Source organism: Serinus canaria, assembly GCF_022539315.1.
Source record: "Serinus canaria isolate serCan28SL12 chromosome 7 unlocalized genomic scaffold, serCan2020 HiC_scaffold_29, whole genome shotgun sequence".
Taxonomy (NCBI): Eukaryota; Metazoa; Chordata; class Aves; order Passeriformes; family Fringillidae; genus Serinus; species Serinus canaria.
Genome location: NW_026108147.1, coordinates 2,488,143 through 2,506,148, shown reverse-complemented (window position 1 = coordinate 2,506,148; position 18,006 = coordinate 2,488,143). Strand labels below are relative to the sequence as shown.

At 48.8% G+C, this 18,006-nt stretch overlaps 2 protein-coding genes across 2 annotated transcripts in view; both read left to right on the top strand.

Annotated features, from left to right (window-relative positions):
* Positions 1 to 3,139, top strand: part of ABCA12 (ATP binding cassette subfamily A member 12) — a 78,844-nt gene extending 75,705 nt beyond the window's left edge. The window contains exons 53-54 of the mRNA XM_030231500.2: positions 410 to 547; positions 1,722 to 3,139. Of these exons, the coding sequence (XP_030087360.2) occupies positions 410 to 547; positions 1,722 to 1,841 (258 nt within the window). The 3' untranslated portion in view covers positions 1,842 to 3,139. The remainder of the gene's footprint in view (positions 1 to 409; positions 548 to 1,721) is intronic.
* A 12,672-nt stretch (positions 3,140 to 15,811) lies between these two features.
* Positions 15,812 to 18,006, top strand: part of BARD1 (BRCA1 associated RING domain 1) — a 38,517-nt gene continuing 36,322 nt past the window's right edge. Inside the window, exons 1-2 of the mRNA XM_050987621.1 lie at positions 15,812 to 16,075; positions 16,179 to 16,235. Coding sequence (XP_050843578.1) covers positions 15,921 to 16,075; positions 16,179 to 16,235 — 212 coding nt within the window. The 5' untranslated portion in view covers positions 15,812 to 15,920. The remainder of the gene's footprint in view (positions 16,076 to 16,178; positions 16,236 to 18,006) is intronic.

The following is an 18,006-nucleotide window of genomic DNA, read 5'->3' as shown; positions in this document are numbered from 1 at the left end:
GACCCTCTGCCCTGGGAATGCCCTTCCCACTGAAGCCTGGAATGGATGGAAACCCCCCTTAGGTTCAGTGGGTAGAGATGCTTCCAGTACTTCCAGTAACTGAGTAATTGTAAAACCAGAGTAACTGAGTCACAAATCCCATCCATTGTCTGTAACCCAATCTCTGCATGAATCAAAACTGCACACCTGGAGCTGGAAAATGCCTTGGCCACCCTGGAGCCTCCAGCCTTGCAGTTCAGTTGTGCTCCCCCAGTCACAAACCCCACGAGAACTCCCAGTGGGGAATCACTGGTCACTCCCAGACAATAACATTCAGGAGACACCACAGCCCCTGCCCCTTCATCCTGCCATGGTGCAGCTGTTGGATCTGTTGGCTCTGGGCTTTCCCCCACCACTCCTGTCCCCACAGGATCAGCATTTCAAGATGGTGGAGTACCACGTCCCGGTCTCTGCAGGAGGGGTAGCAAATATATTTGATCTCCTGGAAGGCAGCAAAGCAGCCTTCAACATCAGGCACTTCTCTGTGAGTCAGACAACGCTGGAGGAGGTAAGGAATTAAAATGTGAGGCCATCCATTTAAAACTGCTAACAGGGGAGCAGAATGATGGTTACACATAATGGACTGCTGCACACAATAGACTACAGTTTGAAAGGGATTTCCATCTATATTCCTCCTGGGGGTACTTTGTCAGCACTGCTGCCTCCAGGTACCTCTGCTGGTGCTAGGGAAACACACACAGAAAGCTGCCTGGAGCATAAAGGATTTATTCTTCCCTCTGTCACTGCTGATTTCAGGAGCCTCGTGGGTGTGGGTGAAGGGCAGGACTATGAATCACCCCCAAGTCCAGGGCTAGGCTTTCCACCAGTATTGAAAATATGCTTAATTTCACTTTTTAGGTTGTAAGTTCACTTAGCATTACTCCAAACTTAGCTTTGGGGCTCATTCCATTTTCCCTTGGAAGAGCATTCTCAATGGCAACAAAATCTTATAGGGAGCACCTTAGCTGAAGGGATTGCCACAAGGACTATCCAGAAGAAATCTGGATAGCAGATCCTGTTGAGCATCAGCACCTGGAATATTAGGTTTGTCCCAGACAGAGGAGCAGAGCTGCAGCCCTGCAGTGCCATGGACTGTCACACAGCAGTCTGGGAGGGGATTTCCTCAGTGCTGCTCCAGCCAGGGGCAGTGGCTGTGGGAGAAACAGGCAGGTAAAGTGCAGGAAGCCCCAGCTCAAATTTTGTGGGAGGACAGCTTGGCTCGGTGAATATGCAAATGTGATTGCAGGGAGTGTTCTGGTAAGAGTCCTTTCTGTATTCATTAGGTGCTGTTGAAAGGAAGGCTGTTCTGTGATTTCCTACACCTCTCTGCACGCTCTGCAGTTGTGCGTGCACAGATGTCAATTACACAGAGACAGATGGGTTTATGAAGTAATCATGGGACTGTATTCCAGTGTGATTGAAACCAGCACTGCAGGGGCAGTGCCTTGCTGGCTCCTGGCGAGCCTGAGCTGCAGGACAATGAGGTTCCATGCAGGAATGTCTGCCTTTGGATACGGGAGTGCACATCCATTTATTTACATGAGCCCACAGAAGCTGCAATTCTCAAATTCAGCGTGAATCCAGGCTCACAGTCAAATGAACAGCCATGCCTTTTTTATATTCATTCGTGTCATAAATTATTTATGCTGTCACACACTGAGTGTTTTCCTTTAAACTTCCAGGTTTTCATCAACTTTGCTAAAGATCAAGCAGATCCTGATGGCACCGATGCAGGTCCTGATGTGACGCTGGACAGCTCTGACACAAGTAGCCAGGCTAGCACCATAAGCTCCATCTATTGAAGGGATCCACTCACACAGGATCATGGAAGCTGGGGAAAAGACCTGACAGCCCCTTCAACCCTGTTTTAAGTGATTTTAGGGTGATGGGGATAAGCAGTTCCACTTTCTTTTGTTTTTTGATATGCGCTTCATTAATGTCACTAGGAACGTGGTAGGTGTTTGAGACTGGCACTTGGTTACAAATCAGATTGGTCTTTCCACAGGTTCTTTCCCCCCCACCCCCAATTCTTGTTTTATGATCACTGTGAGGATTTCAAGAACACCACCTGCAGCTCGTGGCTGTTTGCTTGCAGCAGAGTGGCTGTGATGGAGCAGAGGAGTTGTGGGCAGTGCAGGCTGTCTGACCACAAAAGCAGCCCCACGGCCACAGAGGAGAGCCCACCTCCTCTCCCTGCTCAGCAGCTGACTTCTGGGTGAAAGTGGCTCAGTTTTGACAGGCTCCCCCTGGGGAAATGGGGCTCATGGCCTTGCCCCTCCTCACAGGGGGGTTGTGAGGATGCAGGTGTTAAATACTGACAGTGGCAAAGGCCACTGGTGGGGGCCATCTTTGGTGATGACACAGAGCTTATCTGGTTATGTCAGCACAAATATAACTATTTTATAAGTTAGTGCTTCCAGTGGTTTTGGTTTGTTCCTGTAGCTTATTCCAGCTCTGTGTAACTCCTTGAGTGAGTTCCCTGGTCCCAGGCAGTTCCGGGCTCTTGGTACCCAGTGGAAGATGATTCCCCCATGAGCTCCTTTCTCCTTCTGGCTGGAGTTCAGGGCTGCTCTGGAACAGCTGAGGAGTGGTACAGGGCAGGTCTGTTGGCTGAATGCTCTGACAAGAAGCAGCTCTTTGCTTCATAAGATTGTATTTCCCTGAGCACAGTAGAAGCAAGGAGCATCCCCCTTGCTCATAAAGCCTCCATCTCCAGCAGCTTTGCCTCTCTGTGTCCTCTCCAGTGACCTTCCTCCTCAACCCCACGTGCTGGCTGCCCCCTGACTCTGGAGCTGTGTTTTCCTACATAATAAGGCATCATTAGCTCCTGCTTCAAAGACTCTGCCTGCTGGCTTTAAGGGAGTGCTCTGCCCACTTCTGAGAGCAGCCCCCAGCAGCAGAGTTCAGCACACCACCACACACACCCTGCTCTCTTCCCCAGAATGATTAATAGATAGAATAGTTTAATATGATTCTTTATTAGATGTATCAGCATAAGGCCCCAAAGACTTGGGTTTGGGTCAGGACATTGATGTACCTTCAAGCACAAAATGAACTGAAACTCTGAGCTCAATAAACTTGCTGTTGCTGGTAAAACAGATTGCAGATCAAGCCTTACCTTGTGAGACCTGGGGTGGCCCATACTTACCTGGGTTCACCCACACAATTCCAGCCAGGTGATTTCTTTCTTCTTTTCTTTTCCTTCCCTCAAACTAATTTGAGTCAAAGAAACCTTTGATGAAAGCTGCAATGACACATCTCTGTTACCCTGGCCATGAGTTTGAGTAGTTCAGCTCCTCTGTGATGTCAGGGTTTGCTGTGAGAATCATGCAAGGAGTAGGCAATTTGTAAAATCCCAAACACCCTTGGTATTCAGTGGGATGCTGAAGTTCAAGGTTTAGCTGCTGCAAGGAGGTCATGTCCTCTCCTTGGTCTTGGTGTAAACTTCTTACTGATAGCAGGAGGAGTTTTATTATGGATTGAAAATGTTACAGAGCTTTGAATTATGCCTCAACCTGCTGACTGTAATTAAAACTGGGATTCAGCTTCTTTCCAGAATGCATTTGACACCTGCAGTTTATAAGTGACTGAAAAAGCTGCCCAGACATCCATTGTAGCTTCTATTATTATGTCTCCAGCTCTGCAAAAGCTCTTTTTCTCATTTTCATTGCACATCTTACACAGATCACAGTGTAAAATTAAGCTTTTCTCTAATGGAGGGCTTGTGCTCCCTGCAAAGGACTTGGAGCATGAATGCCAATGATTTAAATGCAGCCTTGTAATACCAATCAGAGTATTATTTTATTATGTCGATGGCTTTGCAACTGCCAGTGAAAGATGGATCTTCAGACTCTGTCCAGATGTATTTTCATGTAATTGAGGGAGACTGATACAAAACTATTCTTTTGTCCCTTTAGAGCCTACTAATCAAACAGGGGAAAAAAAAAAGAGGAAGTGATTCATTGGAATACTTCAGCAAGTTGCAATTTAATTGTGTAAAATAGAGTTTTGAGGAGAAAAAAAAAAGCCAAAAGCATCCTTTGAATTCCCACCCAATTCTGGCATTAATAGAAACATCTGCTCCATGTGAAATGTGTCACGGCCATGATCTACGCTCCCCGCTCTCACTCGCAGGTAAAAATAAACCATCTGCTCTTGCAATCAAGTCTGTGGGTATTGGTCCAAGCAAGGCAGAGTTTATATACCGGGGGAATTTAACTGAGGCCCGTGGAGAAGCAGTTACATCCATTTGGGGGCTGGAAGCATCTGGCAGGGAGGTTGTGTATGACGCCACCAGGGCTGAATTACCATTCCTGCCACTTTCCAAACATCCCTGTTCCCTGCAGAGCCTCAGATCCATCCTGTCCCTTTCAGAGGCAGGACATGCTCCAAGCTCAATTCGAGGCAGAACCCTTGGAAGCCAGCACTCTGCTTCCTCTGAACAGCTCCATGCCTGCCATCACCTCCTTGTCTCCCTGAGAAGGTCCCAGGAGTGGCCAGGAATGCAGAGCGCTGACTGAGAAACCACTGATGAGAATCTGAAAGGTTTTGAGCAGGCTCTACAGGACAGGGGTGTCATACTGGGTGCCCCCTACTGCCAGCCCTCTCTGAATCCCCTCAGAAATTTTGGCTTTACATGACTCAGCTTCCAAAATGAGCCACCAGGCTGCCTCCTTCCTCTGGCCTGAGCAGGGAGCTGAGATTGCTGCCTACCACGGCACATCACCTCTCCAGGAGCCAGAGATGAGTGCGTGTTCCAGGGAAAACAAGCTTTTCATCTTCCTCCTTTAATGCAGCGTCACCTCAGTCACCCCAATATCCCCCGAGGGGGCAGCAGTGCCAGGGCGAGCCCGCCCAGCGCGGTCACAGAGCCCTGGGGCGTTAATTGGCACCGGCCTCACCCCGGCTTCGTTTAAAATGCATTTAACACAGGGAGAGGCAGGGCAGTCGCTAAGCAGGGCCAGGGAGTCAAGGAGGAGTTGCAGAATTGGTTTTGTGCATTGGCAGGCTGATTGAAGTCGGGTTTGTAATTTGAGTTGTGGACTTGGAGACAGTGATTCAAATCTCCATCCTGGCTCTCCTGCATTTATCACTTCGTGCTGCTCCAGCCTGGTCCTTCCTTAGCTCTGCTCTCGGTGCAAATGGCCACTGAGGGCTGGTTTGGCAGGGTCAGAAAGGGTCTGGCAGGGGCTGGGGAAAACTCTTCAGAGGAGCCAGTGTTAAGTAAAATATTGTAAATATAAATTCAAGGTCTCTAATGGGATTTTTTGGTCCTTTCATGAGAGCTGCAGGAGTGGTTTTGTTACAGGGTCAGTTCAGTAAACATGTTTACAGCTCAGACAAACACATCCAGGTAAACAAAATTCAGTGACTGCTGGAGCTTAGGGGCTGGTGGTGCCCAAAGACCTGCAGCCTGTGAGGAGTCACTCCTGGGATCCAGAATTTGAGGGATCCATCCTCATAACAGGCTCACAATAGAGCTTAGCCTGTTGGAGGAGCTTCATCTTCTTCCATTGCTGCAGCTTCACTGAAGTTGCTGGAAGGCTTTTGGGCTTTTTACAAGCCAAGAAAAATATATGTCTCTTCAGTTAATAGTGGAAGGGTTATTTTGTGAGCTGGTGGAGAAAGAAAAATGGGTTTTGGATGGCAACAGCACATAGCATGATTTTACTCTTTTTTTGTGGACAACAGCTGTGATCTTGTATAGCTCTAACAAAATATCAACAGCATATTAAAAGTGAGCCCAACACAGAAAAGCGGCAGTGGGGAATGACAAAAAAAATTGAATTCACGAGAATTATTATTCCATGGCAGTATTTAAAGAAAAAAAATCACTCTAATTAATTTAGTTGTTCAGGGAGAGGATGGAAAGAAGGAGGATGGCACTGAAATAATAAGAAGAACATTAGTAAGGGACACAGCCAGCTCTTGCTGTTGGCTCTGCTCCTCATGCTACTCACATACACAGCACTGGGAAGGAGGGAGCACAATGGAGAGCAGAATGGTGAGTGCAGCCCATTTTGGGCCAGACCTGACTCCTCAAAATATCTGTAGAATGCATGAGATCATCCCAGGGAGTATCAGAGTTTTGGGGTTGGAGGCTGCCCTGTGCCATGGTACAACCCTGCAGCACCTGGATGGTGGCACGTGCCAGAGTGGAAGGGTCCCACTGGTTGAGCCTGGGATGAAGAACACAGATCCTTGTGCCTGCAACACTTGGAAGCCGTTCCCTCTCCCAAGTGCTCATCCTGGGGGGTGTAGCCTCCACTTCATTGCTCAATGCTGCTGGAAGACCCTTCTGGAAACAAGGGAGAGCAACCCTGAGGGCCCCGTGCTGGGGGTGAGACAAGGACATGGCAGCACTCCCATGAGCTGTAAGGCTCAAAGCAACAACCCCACCATCTCCCCAGCCTTGAGAGTCTTGGAGGTGCTTTGGTGTTAAGCAGTGAGGAGGCTCTCACTAGACCTGCAAGTTGGGTAGAAATGAAGAATCTCTTGGAAAAAGTTCAGGTCTTCACGACAATTTATGGTAACACACATGAGATGAAATCCAAGTGAAGACAGGGGAATATATGAGGCTCTTACCTCCATGAGCAGGCCAAGGTGAGCTCTCAGCCCTCTACTCTCCATGTCCTGGTTGGTTTTGCCCAGCTCTCTGCTTGAGTGTGCACTGCCTCTTTCCCAGCCAGAGACAAACAAACTGAAGCACATCCAGCATGTGACAGGGAGGAGGAAGCAGGATGATCTGCCTCTCCATAACCAGACCCAGCTGGGTTATTCCTGCACAAGACAGCAATGAATTTAGGTTCAAATGATACCAACCAGATTGAAATGCAATTAAAGGAGTCCCCTTAGGGTTGTGCATCCAATTAGTAGTGTACCTTTAATTACATCAGTGCAGCTCCAAGCAGACACGTGCTGAGAGGGCCAGCAGCCCAGAGCTGAAGCCTGCCTGGTGACCCATGTCTGTGAGGTCCCAGAGCTGATACATGAGGGTTTGCATCACCAACAGTGACCTGCTCCTCCCCTGGGGAAGAGCTCCCAGAGGAGAAACACAGGAACCTTTTTCAGCTTTGTAAGAGCAATTTTCTCCAACAGACAGTTGCTGGAAAACAATTAAGATCCAGGTGCTTCTAAAAGGTAAGAGCTTTTCACACTTTTTTGTACATGACATTTCTCTCTTGCACTGCCAAAATGTACCCTGCCTCCAGGAACCCTGAAAGTTAAAGCAACAGAGCTGACTTTGTTAAGAAAACTCATTAAAAAATTAGCAATGCAAACATTAGGAATTGCTAGAAACACCAGAGCACTTCTGGCTGTCCCTCAGCCATCTCTGTGGAGTTACATGAGGTAAAAGAACTTTAACCTTGAGCATAATTCCATCCCCAAAGCAGCCAGCTGTGAGTCTAGAGTATGGTCCTTGGTCTGGAGCCTTAGCTGAAGTCCCTGGCAAAGCCTGCAGTTAAGCTGCTCTGGACAGCAGCAGGCTGTGCAACCACAGCTTGCTCCCCCAGATTCTTATTTAAAATCCTGTCAAAGAGAGAAAATAAAGCTGAAGGAGACTCTCGTGAACCACATGACTCTGCCAGCCTACAGGAAAATGTCATTCCTGGGTGAATGTCAGTGACCTGTGGGAGCAAGAAACCTTCACAGCTCCCTTGGAGAGTCTTGATGTTGTAAGGGGTCATTTTCCCACTGTGAATATCCTACACAGGGTGATTTCAGGGCTTGAAAGCAGCTCATATGTGATGCTAATCTAGTGCCCCTGTGAATAACAGAGCACCACTTCTCCCAGCAAGTGAAATGGGAGAGGCAAGTGTCCCCCCTGGACTGCTAAGTTCCTGTATTATCTCACCAGCCTCATCCTGATAAATCAAAGCTGCTGTGTTGTACTTCCCTCCCAGCCCCTTTGGCATTCTTGAGCTCTGGCTCAAGCAGGAATTATGGAGTGAGCTGACTTGGGCTGTGTAAGGGGAGCACTCCAGCCTGTGAGCTTATAAAGTCCTTGGAATCACCTTAGGATGTGGAAGCTGTTTTCCCATCCACCCAGGCTGTGACATGCAGAGCACCCACCTAGTGCAAACAGGAGGGTCTGTGGCAGAGCCTTCCCACCCCCACTTGCAGAGTGGGGCAGGAAAAAGGAGCCTGTGCAAAGGGTTTGGATGGCTCAGGGCTGGGGTATCCCAGCATGGGGCACTGAGGGTGCAGGGCTGGGGAGGTGCACTGGCTCTGGGAGGGCAGAGGAGCTCACAAACCATCCTGCTTCCCTCGGGTGGATCCAGAGGAGGGTTTACAGCAAAACCAGAGCACAGAAATAGTGGTTGTGCTTGCAGTGTGGTACATTTGAGTGACAGAGCCTGCTAACCCAGAGGGGGGGGTGTGATGGTGTCATCCACTGTCACAGTTTGGCTCTCTTCCCTGCAGAGCCTGGAGAAGCCAGACCTGCTCCCAGAGGGTTTCCAGAGGGAAACAGAGGTTTCCTCTGTTTTCCAGAGGGAAACAGCCCCCGTGGCTCACAGGTCAGACCACTGTTTCTTCTGGAACTTTATGGCAATCCTATTTGTGGATTAAAATGCAGCTGAAATCCGAGGCTGCTGGCACAGGATTTACAACGTGGCATCAAAATACAGGAGAGAAGGAAAGCTGAACTCTCCTTTGATGTTTGCAAGTGTAAACTGCAGACCTGGGCTGAACACACTGTAAATAAGGATCATTAATCATCAGCTAAGTGCCGTGCAGTTGCTGTTATTTACTATAACAACATAAATCACCAGGAGCTGCTATCATGTTAATTTGGATTTAGTATGGATTAGTATGGAAAAAAATAATATCCTCACCTATTTGCAGAATCCATAACTTGTTAACACATACAGATGTGCTGTGGCTTTTGTTCTTTAGCTTCCTCCAGCCAGGATGCAAGTCAGGAAAACACTCTGGGATCTCTCCACGTGAGGGATTCCCAACAGTTCAGGCCAAGCCCAACAAAATCTGTCGTGTGCTGACACAGTAAATCAGCACTGAGGGGCAAAGCAAGACCAGGGGGTCTTGGACCTGTTCTGCCACCCCCAGCCCTCCCTCCAGCCCCAGTGCAGGGCACAGTGCTGGCACTTCCCAGCTGCTGCATTGCATCCAGGGATCTCTGCAGTAACTCCACGGCTTTCCTTATCTTGTTATCTGCAGCTCAACTCTGGCTTTCCCATTTAAAAAGCACCAGGCTTGGGTTTTGTGGGATGCTGGAGCCTGCTGCTCCTCCCTTTGGAAGGAAGGCTTAGCAGGGAAGGAGCATTTAATTTTAAATTAAGGGAGCATTACCCACATATTCCATATTCTCCAGAAATGCCAGCTGCACTCCTTGCTGATGTATTAGTTTTTCCCCCTAATTTGACTTTATTCAAGCTAAAAGGGGGGGGGGGCTGAGACACTTGTGCACCAGAGCAAGGCTGGCAGGGCACCAACATGACCATACTTGGTGTTTTGGGTGTGGAGCTCATGCCAGATTGGCTCCATCCCTCTCCACAGATCATTTCTAAATTTGGTGGTGACACAGCTTCCCTGCCCAGGGATCCTCAATCTTGGTGCTTGGGCACAGCATCTGCCTCTGCCCTCAAGCACTCAGGCAAAGTGGGGGTGTCTTCTCTAGCCCCCAAAATAACTTGAATTTTTTAAAGTGAGGCAGGTTTGTTGCTAAGAAATCACAGCAGATTTCTTCTCAAAGGTAGTCCAGCACTCACAGTCCTGGTTATCAGCTTTATCCTGCTGGAACTGGAGGTGCTAAGCCCTGACTGAAAGTGTGGATGTCCCTGACTGACCTCATGGAGGTCACCAGTGCTGCTCTAGCTGCAGGTTAGTCCTGATTAAGAAATAGGCCTTGATATCTGGGAAACAATTACAGTATGCATTTTTAAAATGTAACTGGAAGGGAAATAAAAAGAATTTGATTTTTGGGGGGTTTCCCAAAGATTTCCCTTAGGCATGAAGCTGCAATGATACTTTTAAAAACACTCACAGGTGAAAAGAACAAAAGCAATGATGCACCTGCACTTTGGTACTCCACCAGGCCTAAAAATACAAGTAATTGCCTTTAATGGTCTCTGTCATTTTTAAACTGTGTTTTGTGTGTGCCAGATGAACAGACATCAAACCAGGGTGAATCTCTCCAAGCATTGAGCCAGAGCTGAGGTTTGCATAAATTAAAAGTGGGTTAATTATAATAATTCTACCACAATAGGGATAGTATAATAAGATTAATTAGATGAGGACTAATAAGAGGGTTCAATCCACAGCAGTACAAAAACTGCACTAAGGTTCTTCAGTGGACTTGTCTCCCACTCAGCTCAAGGGCAATCCAACATCTAAAAGCCACTGCAGAGCCTTGACTGTGTTTTCCTGAGCAGCCAGGCTCGCCTCGCACCGACCATATGTCTGTCTCTGTCTGCTAGCAGCTTGCACCAAATATTTTCCTTTTTCATGGTGGCTGAGCAAACAAACACCATCTGTGGGGCTCCAGGGAAATCCTGGCCCCCTGGTGCCAAAGTGAAGGCAGCCACACGTGTCCATGGGGCTGACATTTCTGACATCCACAGCCCCAGACAAGAACTTCCCTCTGCTCCTCAGCTCTGCCCATCTGCCCAGTTGAGTCAGGACCTGCCATCTCCCAGATTTAAATTCAGGTTTTACTGAAGAAAGGCTGGGTCCCATCGAAGCAGACTGCCTGGCCTGACCCAGGTTAGTGGGACTGCCTTGGGTGGTGGTAGCTGGAAGAGGGCAAGAAGGCTGTTTTTTGGGTGATTCTGTCTTGGATGTACCCACCCTGCTGGAGGCTTTGGGCATTTTCCAGCCATACTGAAATCCCTCAAATCCCAGGACTGATGGGGATATTTGGTCTTGCTTGACCTGCTTAGAGCCAGAGTTCTTGGAGGGCAGCTGATGTGGGATGCACATTATTCCCTGTTCAGACATTTTCCCTTCAGAAGTTAAAACTCTGGGGGACACCCTCACCTGGTAGGGAGGGTCTGTGCCATCTCTCCATGCACTCCAGCACTGGAGCAAGGGAGCATCAGCAGTTACTGCAGCAAAGGTGTGAACATGGTCCCTGGCTGGGCACAGGGTTTCTCATGCTTTGCTGTTCTCTGTTACTTGCCTTTCTGCAGGAAATCCCTTTTCCGGTCAAAACAGAAGGGTAATTTAAATTTTGTAAAATCCCCCCCAGTTTTTGACCCATATGAGCATTGACAGAGATCTCCTGCTGGGCGATGGGCAGGTGGAAATTACCTGTCACCTCTGCTGCTTTTCTGCAGTGCTGGGCCCAGAGCGTGTGCTCTGACCAAATCTTTTGTACAAGTGCCCTTTGGATTTAGCAATTCACACAGTGAAAGCAGAACCAATGAACCACAGGCTTCTCTGCTGCTGCCTTTAATTAAAAATGCCATGTCTAACACCAGCAGATGTTCCTGCTATCAAGACTTGAGGAATAATTTAATGCTCTGTAATGCAATGCTGACTGTGCTGCTTAGTCTGAAAGTGTAATAGACTTTTTAAAATTATCATTATTATTTCCTTTGAGGGATCAAATCCCTCAGTATCTGAGACCTTAAAATTTGGTAGTCTAACAGCCCTAATCAATTCCTGCCCTGAAAGATCTCAGCAGCCCCATGTCTGTCAAACCAGCACTGCAGCCCACGATTGCCTCTGTGACCACCGTGAGCTCACAGGGCTTTGGGTGTGGGGCAAAACTGGCCCCAGAGGGGTGGCCTGAGGAGCAAACTAAGCCTGTTAAAGCCTGTGATTCAGACATTTGGGAAGAGAGGGAATTCAAAGATGAGGCTGCACCTCCTCCAGTTTTTTCTGCAGTCTTCTGATGAAGAGGATCCATCCTGTCACTTGCTGTGGGTGGTCAGCACGTCGAGCTGAGCAGCCTTTCCTGGCAGGGTGCAGAGATTTCAGGATGTGCTCTGTATTCAGGTGGATGAGAGCAGAGGGATCCCCTCTTCAGGGAGCTTTGGCTCTTTTAACCCCTAGGAAAACAACAGATTTACAAGACTCATTGGAACTGCTTCTCTCTGCTCCTTCCCGTTACACGATGAATCCCATAATAATTGTATATTTGTTGAAAAACAGCTGGGGAGCTTCACTAAATGAATAAAATATCAGGTAGCAGTGGATTTCCATAAAAAGGCCTTTACCAGATGGGCAATGCTTCGAAATGAAGCACGAGCTAGGTGAGGATTTTTTCCCTGCCTTGTCAGCCAGGGAGCTGAGCCATCCTTCAGCATGGCTTTGGCTCTGGAGCCCAGCATTGTTTGGAAATCCCATTTCCAGCCCAGCACAGTGAGGATGAGCACTGCCTCAGCGGGGTGTGGAGCTGCTGATTCATGCACACACCAAACGCTGCTGCCTCACTATATCACACCACTGCTGAAACCCTTCCACTGGCTTTCTGTCATGCAACAAATTTATTTTAAAGTCTGTGGGCCTTATACTGCCTGGAATGGCTTGACTTGTACTTTAAATACCGCATAAACCAAATTTAGGGATATATTTCTTGCTTCCCTCTGTTCCCCCCCATCATTTTTTTTTTCTGCTCTGACTGTCCAATTGGTTGCAGTAATTCACTGCTGAAGAAGACATTTCTTAGATTTCCAAGAGTGCCAGCTCCTTAACCTTTATAAAATTAAGGGGAATGAATCATTCGTGACTTTTACATCTTTCTTGAACACAAGTATTTGTTAGATGCAGGCTGCCCAGGGCAGTGCTTTGCCTTAGTTTAACTTAGTTGTAAATGTTTGTAAATTCCCACATAATGTCTCAGCACAATGGAAACTATTGCATCTGTGGATTTATTGAGAGAGACACTAAACATATTTCAGCTGGAGGAAAGGAAGAGGAGGCACTTATCTGCTTTACTGTGCTATACAGTATATATTGGCATCTCATATTTTGTGAACATAAATGCCAGGTTGACTCAAGAGATCTATGGATCAAGTGTTGTTTGTAACCTGCTCCAAATGCTTCAAATAGTGTTAAAGTTTCATCTCAGCACTGAGGCCTTTTGCCATCTTCCAGGATCCCTGGTGCATGGGGAGCTGCTGGGAGCTGGGTTTTTGGAGCACAGGATGAGCCAAGAAACAGGGAGTAGCTTAAAGTTAAGGTTGCCCTTGTCAATTCTTCATTCTTAAGGGAAAAATGACAGGCTTAGCTTATTTTCTTAAGCCTAATTCTTCTTTTCTTAAGCCTTATTCTTATTTTCTTAGCTTATTTTCTTCAGGGACTTAAGTCCCTTGGCTTGAAGGGACAAACTCCTCTTTGAGCAGCACACCCAGGGCACCTCTGCCTGCCCCTTTTCCCTCTCCCAAGCCAGGAAAGGAGGATGCTGTGCCCCGCAGCAGCTCATTGCACCCAGATCCTGTCAGACACACATCCGAGCCCGCCTGCTGCCCGCGAACATCCATCCACACGTGTCCCTCGCAAGGTGCGCTTTGTAACACGAGTGGTTTTTGTTGCACTCCCACACTCGCCTCCGCGGCTGCTGCTCTTCCCTGGGAGGTGCCGGGCTGTCGGCAGAGGGGACACAGCGCCGTGTTATTAACGCAGCGGGGCTTCCCTGAGCGCCGGGAAAGAACAGCCCGTTCCAGAGACACACCGCACTTCTCCCGGCTGGATCCGAGCGCGCTGATGGCAGCGGGCAGCCCCGCTCCCCGCGCCGGGGAAAGGAGGGGATGGGCGGGCTGGCTTTCATCCCTCCCTGCCCCTGGTTCCGGGAGGGCACTGTCACCTGCAAAGGCTGCTGAGTGACCCTGCAGCCCCTCCATGGATTCTTCTCTCACTGATAAGGACTGCAAGTTACCGCGAGTGCTGAGAGCGTGATGCTGCTTCACCCTGGGATGTGTCAGCTTTGCTCCAGAGGACAGCAGCAAACGTTCTCCAAAGTGCTGATATTTCACATTTTCACATCCTATGTGGAGCCCACTTTGCTGCACCTCTGGCTCATATTAGTAAAAAAGATAAATATTTAGCCTTCCCTTGAGAAAGAGAAAAAAAAATAGAAAGTTCACATTTTAGACCATCCCCGGTGTTCAGGAGCCGTGGAGGGAACAAGCTACAAAAGCAGGGGAGTGTGACCCTTGAAAACTGTAGAACCTCCCTCTTGGAAGACATTAATAATAAGACATTAATAACTTATTAAGAAATACTTTCAGCCCTGATTTAACACCCATTCCAGTAGAACTCCTTCTGTCTGGATAGGGTAAGGCTGGGACACCCCTCTGATGGCTGTTTTCTACGACTGTCACAAACCCAATTTTGCAGCTCCACACCGCCATGTCCTTTTATGATGAAGTTCCCTCAAAGAATAACTTGCTCGCTTTAATCACGTTTTCTCTGAGATTTATGGCTTGATGCTTATTCACTGGCGGAGCTTCTCCACGTGAAATGTCAGTAAGCCTGTTATAAATTGCTCCTGGCATTCCTGCTCTATCTTTTACTTGGCCAGGAGTATTTCTACCTGAAAGTGATAAATTCCTGCTATAACTACTTTATGTGCTCCAGTAATTACACTGTAGAGGGATGGCAGGGGCTGCATCTCTGTGTAGGTACCACCTAAAAAACATCAAGCTGCAAAAGTGGGAGATTGGGCTGTGGCTGGGGTGCTGCAGGACCAACAGGCTGAAGGAAAAACCACCCTGGAAACCTGAAATAACGGGGACTGGTGAGGTATCTCTGCCAGATATTTATGTTTATGCTGTGTTAGACATGCTTGTTATAGATACACAGATACTGGGAAGGCATGCATAGGAGCATCAGGTTTGGGTAGGAGATTGATTTGGGTGTTGTTGTGATATCTTGATGGCATTAGGTTCAAGAAGGCCAAGTGTGTCCTGCACTTCAGCCAGGATAACCCCCTGCAGCTCCAGGCTGGGGCAGAGAGGCTGGAAAGCTGGGAAAGGTGCCAGAAGCAACGGCTGAACATGAGCCCAGGTAGGCAAGAAGGCCAATGGCACCTGGCCTATATCAGGAATCGTATGGCCACAGGAGCAGGGAGGTGATTTTTTCCCCAGTGCTGGGCACTGGTGAGGCCACACCTCACGTGTTGTGTCCAGCTCTGGGCACTTCAGGACACTATGGATATCGAGGGGCTGGAGCAGGTCAGAAGGGCAGCGGAGCTGAGGAAGGGTCTGGAGCACCAGGAGAGGCTGAGGGAGCTGGGAAAGGAGCTCAGCTTGGAGAAAAGGAGGCTCAGGGGGCCCTTGTGGCTCTGCACAGCTCCCTGACCGGAGGGGACAGCCGGGGGGTCGGGCTGGGCCCCCAGAGAACTGCGATGGGACATGAGGAAATGGCTTCAAGCTGCTTGAACTTGTATCGTCATTTGCCACTAAAGTTCGGAAGTTCAGACGCTCTGGGTTCTGCATAGACTTAGAAACTTGTGCGGAGACATTTCTGCCATTGCCCTAAAGTTCGGAAGTTTAAACTGTAACAAGTTCCCGCAGTTTGACTTTAGAGACAAAAAGACTGTCAAGACTGTCAAGCTATTCTTTCAGACCTATTCGTTCCTTAAGCCTATTTTCCCAGTAATTACTTCAGACTCCCACCCATGGAGCTGCACGTGAAGACATTAACACCCAATTTTTCCTGCCACACCTTAAATGACCCCGAGCTCCTGGCTCTCCGCTCCGAATTTCGCCCAGCCCGCCATTTCCCCGCCTCTCCCCTCACGGGCGGCCCCGCCCCGCTCCCGGCGCGCGGGAAACGCTGAGGGCGGGGAGCGCGCGCGCGCCCTCGCGCCTGCGCAGTGACGGCGAGCGGGGGATTCGGAGCGGCGGCGGGAAGCGCTGAGGGAAGGAAGGGCTCGGTTCGGAGCTGATGAGGGAACCGCTGTGAGAGAAGCGATGAGGGAGGCGCTGCGCGGACGCTCGGGCAACCAGCCGGCCCCAGGCAGCTCCCTCCGCTCCGCTGCCCCCTCCATGGCGCCGCCCGAGCACCCCTGGTCCCACACCCGCGCTGCGCTGGGGCGGCTGGAGAGGGCACTGATCTGCTCCCGCTGGTAATGGATGTCCTCCTTCCCCCTTCCCCTCCTACCCCGTTTTCCTCCACGGCCCCTGCTGTGTGTGTTAAAAGTGCCGCGTTTCTCCTTGCTCTGCCCACAGCGCCGGTGTCCTGCGGGAGCCCGTGTCCCTGGGGCAGTGCGAGCACGTCTTCTGCCTGTAAGTACCGGGGCCCGCCGCCGTGCTGTGGAGAAAGGACAGGGAATGGGCACCGCTGGGGCCTGCTGCTCCTCCCGGAGAGCTGAGAGCGGGAGCTGCTGTTCCCCTGAGGGTCCCATGCAGGAGTGCTGGTTTAGGCTTCAGAATGCTGGCCAGGTGTGAAGGGAACTTTCAGTGTGGTGGAGGGAATTGTCCGCTTGTAGTGAGGTAAAAATCCAAAATAACCTGCAGCTCGCATCACTTTAAACTACTTTTTCCTCACATAAAGAAAAAAGAGCAGCTTGGAAAGGTGTTTTCCGTTCCGAGGGGGTTTTCCTCTGCCCCTGAAGGTTGGGTGGTGCTTGTTGTTGGTTTGGCTTTCTGTCAAGACTTTGCTCCTTCAGCTCTGCCTCTGTGCCTGTTGCTGTTCTCACACGCATCCGAACACATTGGCATAGGCAGGTTTACCTCTGCTCAGAGCTGGTCAAATAATCTGAGTGCTTCAAAAAACAGACTTTAATTAGAAACGTTCTGCCAGCAAGGCGCTTCTGAAGTGGCAGTGTTCTGGTCGCCTGTTGTGGGACAACTCACTGCATTTTCAATAAAGGCAGAGGCTGAAATATTTGTGCCCCAGAGCCACCTTTGGGTGAGGTGGGGGAACCTTTTGGCCACCGTGTGTGTCACTGCTCTTCAGGGCATTCCCAGGCACGCACGGGGAGTTAAAAGGTCTGCTGTGCATCTTAAAGAGGTTCTCTGCACAGCACAGGTGTAAGCAATCTGATAAAATCTACCTTTGTTAGGGTGAAGAAGAAGGATACTGTCTAACCTCTACTTGTAGACCAGTATAGATACTCAGCTTTATGTCCTGTTAATCTGTAGTCAGTATGTCAGTAAAAACTGAAGGAAAAAAAAAAAAAAACCCGGAAATATAATCCAGGATGTGTTGGAGGCAAGAGCTGTGCTTCTGTCTGCCCAAACCAGCAGTGCCTCAGCCACAAGGGCCACTGCTTGTTTAAAGCATGAAACACACCTAGCAGCAATTTTTCCATGAGTAGTGCTCAGGTAACTGAGACTGTTCAAACTGATTCAATTTTGGCTGTGTGGAACTGTAACCTCTATTTAAAAGGTTAGATGGGGGGTGAGATGGAAATGGCCCTTGAATGTTGCAGTTCAGGTGACAAATCATAAGGTCTTCTCACTGGCCTAATCAAAGAATAACAGATTTTAGGCTGATTTGGGGAGAGTAGTATTAGTGAGTAAATCTATTTCCCCACCTATCCCTCCACAATCATCTGACATAAATGCTGAGAAAGAGAGCAGTGATAAAATACTCCGAGCACCTGGAGTTCCTCGTGGGACTTCATACAGAGAAATGTTCACACAGGTGAAACGTCTTCACAGCATCAAGCAAATTTTAACTGGGAAGAAGGGGAAATTGTAGTTTATTATGAGTTGGCTTTCTGACACTTGTTTAAAAATGGAAGGCTGCAGAATAGCAGATGTAAAAGAATTTGTAGTTTTAACAGCAAAGCCTAATTGTTACCTGAAATCAAACAGCAGTGGAGCATTTGAAAATTTGGGTCAGCTTGTGAGGCACTGCGTTTTTAATGGCTGTCCTGACAAGGCTTTGGAAGTGGGTTGCTTAATTTTATGTTCAGTTTGTCACTTGCCATGATAAATATGTCCTGTCCTGCGTTTGTGACTAATTCGTGTGGGCTTTCTTACAGTGCTCAAACAAGAGATTCTCGCTGGGCTGTGAAATGGTTGATGGTGGGTGCAGTGGATAACTTCC